Source organism: Morus notabilis, unplaced genomic scaffold (genome assembly GCF_000414095.1).
Source record: "Morus notabilis unplaced genomic scaffold, ASM41409v2 Scaffold206, whole genome shotgun sequence".
NCBI lineage: Eukaryota > Viridiplantae > Streptophyta > Magnoliopsida > Rosales > Moraceae > Morus > Morus notabilis.
This window is the reverse complement of record NW_010365213.1, coordinates 303,734-309,493: the sequence shown is the minus strand read 5'-3', so window position 1 is coordinate 309,493 and position 5,760 is coordinate 303,734. Positions and strand designations below refer to the sequence as shown.

Sequence of the window (5,760 nt, the reverse complement as noted above, 5' to 3'; positions counted from 1 at the left end):
TATATATATATATATATATATATATTTTTTTTCTTTTTTCATACTATGTAAGTTAACTATATCAGCTTTAGAGCATTCAAATATTATAGTGACCTTAAAATCCCAAGGGTGGCCTGCGTGATCCCGGCGAAGAAAGTTGCTGTAAAGGCGAGCCTCAAGTATTCAGTTGGGTTTGTAGTGTGATCGACTTCATTCTGAAGCAGTGTGCCTAGCAATAGAGATACCACGGCAACTGGTCCTATGGCTATATCTCTTGAGCTTCCCATGCAAGCGTAGATCAGCGGTGGAACAAAGCTAGAGTCTGAAAATTAAAGGGTTCAGAACAAAAATTAATTAACCAACACAATCACAGGCAACAAGAGGTGTAGATTTTTTGTTAAGTACTATAAAAGAAAACTTACATAAACCATATTGTGGAGCCAAATTTGCAAGTTTAGCGTACCCAATATCCTGTTTAGAGTGTTAAAAAAGGAATTGGTCAACATTTGAAAAAAAGCGTGAATAACATGGATAAACAGCTATAGTACTAATTATAATATATCTACCTGAGGAATACAGAGACTTGCAATAGTGAGTCCAGCAATTAGATCTCCTCTAAATTTCTTAAGACTGTAGCTTCTTGACCATTCGAGTATGGGGAAAATGGCCTGGATTCCGAGGATGAGCTTCCGCGACTTGGACTGGTCCTTGAATGGACGGAGAGGATCATCAGCAAAGAAAGTTTCTTTCACAGTAGCAGTGAACTCCTTCAAGAGATTTTGCTTAGGGGGAACAGAAACTTTGTGCATGTATCGCTCGCTGCCCGGGGGCGTGTCCATCTCTCCGCTCTTCTCCAGGGCCTGATCACTAGCTGAATGAACTGTACTTGATGTCATGAATGTATAATTTCACCTGAAGTTCTGATAACAAAATTTATTTATATTGTAGATCAGAAAAAGATTATAGTACTAATGATTCTTTTACGTGCAAAAGTACATATATATGCTAGGGAGGGTTCATATAACAGCCAACTTCATGTGGCTTTTATAGTGGCATTTTGTGAAACATGCATAGGAAGTGCATAAATGTCCCTATGGAATCTGAAACTATAGTGAAAATTTTCAACTAGTCAAATAGTTGAGGAAAACGAAACTAACCACTCAATATTGAAGGGGAATTGGTGTATGATGCTATAATGATTATTAGAACCGATCTGCGCCAAAGAGGAGTTAAGAAACTCAGCCTTAAATAAGCTTAAATGTTAAACTAAAAAAAGTTTGTAGTCAAACATTTCAGGCCGAAAAACTTAATAATAAGCTTTTAGAGCACAAGTATATATAGGTAATGAATGAATCTGGATTCTCTTACATGGCACATTCACACGCCCCAAAAACACAAGTAGTGAAAAGCCAAAGATTTTTCAATCACAAGCCGGCCGACGTTGGATTATTCAAACCTCTGATAATTGATGTAAGCAATAACGCAAACGGAGAGTAAATAAAGATGAACTTTAGAAGAAATACTCTTAAAATATAATAATAATGAGATAGTTGAATTAGAAAGGTAATAGAGCCTTATTTATACGTAGGAATCCTAATTCAAGTAGAAATCTAAATAAATATAAAATTTTGAATTTGAAAACATGATAAAATAAAATAAAAATTATAGAAAATAGACTTCTATATTTGAATTAAAAAAAATGCTAGCTAGTAAGACACAAATCTCGCTCATCTCTCTATCATAATTGTGATGTTTAGGTGATTAAAATACAGATGCTGTTGGCTTCAGAGTACAGTTGGCATTAAGAGAACCAGAGGCGTATACATAAAAATATGGGCACCTGATCTCTTATCTTTCCCTTTTCTTCCACTTTTAGATTATTAGTAATTCTTTTTTTGTTTTGATTTTTCCGCATCCAATTAGATCACAACCAGTGAGTGGTCGAAAGTTTTTAGTTTTTTCTATTAATATTTAATATTACAAAAAAAGAAAAAAAAAAAAGAATCAAGTGATCTAAAGTCTTTGCTAATGTCCCCACTTTGACGAAGACCCTCCAAATTATTCTCTCACTTTTAATTAGAGGACCAAAAACGCTTATTTCACCTAAGCCTACGACTAAATAGGGGATTCCCAAGCGACAGTGAGGGCCACAAAGCGACTAAAACGACCAAGAGTGTTGACAAAACGACAAAGAAAGTTTACTTAATAGAGTTAGGCCGTGGATATTGGTACCACTGTCACGGTCAACCTAAACAACGCCTTGTGAAATACGCTGAACAATAGCAACCATAAATATCGAAGTGTTTGTGTATTTCTTCTCATGACACACACACCTTTTTGGGACTTCAAAATTCGATTTTTGTTGCTGACTCTTTTCACACTCATCATCATCATCATCCAGAAAGAAAGAGCATCCGAGACCTTTATAGACGCTTAAAATACACTTTGTCATATTATTCCCGAAAAGGATTTATATAAAGAAACACACAAAAAGAAACAAATTCTGAACTTTCTTGTATACAGTTCAAAGAACGTTAAGTCGCATATATTCTTCCCTCTTGGAATGCCTTGAAATCCAACTTGACCAATATTCCAATCAATTAACAAACAGCAAAAATATTCTATTAATTGCTTTAATCACTTAACATGATGAGCATTAATCTGTTGTAAAACGCAGTTCCATCCACATTGCTCAAGAAACAGTAGATTAAACATGCCAGGGAATAACATCATATACAATAATAAAAAAAGAAATACAATATTACCACAAAACAGATATATATACATATATGAATAGAAACCCAGGGATTTTTTTTTTTTTGGGGGATTTTTTCTTTATCTGGTAAATGGTCTTTTCAAACATGCACAAAAGAATAAAGTCAAAATTATAGGGAAGTGGAGCTTTGGCTCTCTCTCACCTCCTTGTTCATGTGCTCCTCATCAAAGCCGTCGATAGTGGGAGCTCTTGAAAGTTCCAAACCTCTGCATGATATTTTAAGATTAACACAACATAAAAAAAATATATATATATATATTGTAAGTTCTAAATAGGGATATATTGAAAAGAAACAGATATTTTATATATTTTATGTATATGTATTCTAAAAGTTGCAGAACTCAGAATCACTTACAACCTTCGCTTTTCCTCTGCGCACACTCGATGGTCCTCGTATTTTTTTGAGGGGGAAAAAACGAAAACACAATTACGACACAAAATCTAGGAAATTAATATTTATCTTCCCCGTAATTATACATACAGCAAAGAAGAACGAGAATAGAGCCATAATTCCATCCAGATTCAATGCCTCCAGAGTAGCTTTTTGATCTCAGTACTTCCCTCGAATTAATCACCACCCCTTTTATGAGATTCCTCGCAAAAGGAGAAAGTCTCGCCAATAGAATAGGATATTGGGAAAGCAAATTCTTTTTATTACGAGAGAATTTCTCTCGTGTTCTCCTTTTAAAAATATCAGTATTTTTTATATTTTTAATTATTAAATTTAATTAAAATTATATTAAATTAAAAAATTACGTAAAATGGATAAATTTTAATATAAATCTAGCGATTGTGAAATATTAATATTTTTAAAAGAAAAAAAACACCACAGAAAGTTCTTTATTATGACGTGAGCTGTTTTGTTGCCCCATATTTATATATTATTATTTAATTTTTTTTTTTTTGCTAATCCTGATATTTATGTATTATTAGATATGGCCAACGATTTTTCTTATATTTTTTTTGTTTTTTTAACGCAAAATCTAGACTGCAGAACTCTAAAATAGTAAAATATTGGACTTTTTGTAGCAAAACGCAGTTTGGGTTTATGACAGGTGGGAGGATCCATTAATAAGCGGGTTGAAATTTAGGAAGTCTATGATCCACGTGTGCATAATAAGGAAAGTCAAAAGTAGCAAAGATGAAAAAAAAAAAAAAAAGCGTGAAAAAGGGTAGGAGTAGCTGTAGCTTCAAGTCTGGGCGTTCTAGTTATGGTTTTTTTTTTTTCAATTATTTTTTTAATTTTTCTGTAGTGTGGGGCCCACTGATTCCGGGTCAATGCCTCCGACTTTGAACAAATATTTCTTTTTTTGTGTGGACCCCATAGAGTTGAACATTGACGGGAATGTGGTCAGGTTCAGTCGGAGGCTTGGATGTAAACTTTTCAAAGTCGCTGACGGTGTGGGAGCCGAGTGGCATAGTGGTAGTGCCAGTCCCCTCTCAGACTTGCAACTTGGCACGAGAGGACTTTCTAAAAAAAAATTCTTTTTTTAATTTTAGGGAAAAAAATTGGCAAAAGAGTACTTTTTCCAAAACAAAAAAAAAAAAAAAGGCTAGACAAGTGTTTTTTTTTTTTTTTTGGTTTTTATTGTTGATAAAGTCTTTTTTATTGTTTGAAATTTTTTTTTTTTTTTTTTTTTCTGGACAAGGGTTCCTTTGATGATAGAAGCTAAACAAATGTTCTTGATTGTTCTATGATACATCAATTATTGTTGATCAATAAAACTTATATATATTTGTTCCTTAATATCATTTGTAGATCGTTCGTTTATTTTATGATTTTAATGCTAGAAATGTTCAATACTACTCGTACTATGATCCGCCACAAAAGTCTTCGTTTTAAAATCTTTGAGAATATAATTTATATTTTTGAAAAACTACTTTTATCTGAAAAATGCTCTTTAGTTCTGATTTCTGTGCAATGTTTAACATAAATGCATTTACTGGTAGGGTAGGCATAGAAACTCTCTACTTGTCCCTTTTTTTTTTCCCCCTCCTCACTCAGACCCTACCTTTTGGTTGTTTTTAGTTGGAAATGTCTCCATGTTCTTTTGTCATAACAATAATAATGACAATAGTAATAATAATTACATATAATTATTATGACAATAATAATAATAATAATAATAACAATTATAAGTATATTGTTAAAGGGAAACACAAATTAAATTAAAATTAAAAGCAAAAAAACATGATTTAAACGAGTTTCTCAAAATAATAAAGCTATCCAGCTCCTCTAACTATCATGAACCATATCATGATATTTCACTGAAGTAATTTTTTAGATTAATAATTAATAGTAACATAAAGGAGAATAATAAATAGCAATAGTTATTCAATGTTACGTTTTAACTTCATATAACCACAATTTAATTAAGTCAATTAGGTCATATGTAGTGTATTAATTTTGAAATGGAAAAATAACGGCTTAATTATGCATAAATAACGCTAACAGTCTACTCACAATACATGCATATGATTATAAACTAAACTGCATTTATACTATGTGCATATCAATTCCCAAAACATATTGATACTAATATGATTCACATAAAGTTTACTGATTTTGAAAACACTATAATCACCCTATGTGACAACTTTTGTACCAATTCGGTCGATCCAGAATGGATCGGTTAAACATTCTATTAAGGAGCTATTATACCAACATCCATTATTATTATTATTATTATTATTATTATTATTATTATTATTAATATTATTATTTGCTATATGGCTGAAACCCTGAAGCGTGCTAATCTTAAACCACGACTTTAACAATTAATTGCATATGTCGACGTTGACTAAAAATGAAGTAAAGACAAACGACAGGGAGATAGAACTAGAGACAAATAATTTACCAAATATAATGTTCGAGGGATGTATAAAAGGGGAGAGGTAGAGAGAGAAATTGATAAAATAAAATGATTAAAAAAGAATTTTGTATGATGTTTATATTTTGTTCTCGGTAAAAAAATTTTGGTTTATTTTTCAAAAAAAAAAAAAAA

General features: G+C 31.8%; 1 protein-coding gene across 1 annotated transcript in view; it reads right to left on the bottom strand.

The window, feature by feature from the left end:
- The window catches only part of LOC21404388 (sulfate transporter 1.3), a 7,681-nt gene extending 4,326 nt beyond the window's left edge, over nucleotides 1-3,355 (bottom strand). The window contains exons 1-7 of the mRNA XM_024171866.1: nucleotides 3,111-3,355; nucleotides 2,898-2,961; nucleotides 1,348-1,437; nucleotides 1,137-1,192; nucleotides 546-899; nucleotides 402-450; nucleotides 94-301 (exon numbers count right to left, since the gene is read on the bottom strand). Of these exons, the coding sequence (XP_024027634.1) occupies nucleotides 94-301; nucleotides 402-450; nucleotides 546-875 (587 nt within the window). The 5' untranslated portion in view covers nucleotides 876-899; nucleotides 1,137-1,192; nucleotides 1,348-1,437; nucleotides 2,898-2,961; nucleotides 3,111-3,355. The remainder of the gene's footprint in view (nucleotides 1-93; nucleotides 302-401; nucleotides 451-545; nucleotides 900-1,136; nucleotides 1,193-1,347; nucleotides 1,438-2,897; nucleotides 2,962-3,110) is intronic.
- Between the last annotated feature and the right edge of the window lie 2,405 nt (nucleotides 3,356-5,760).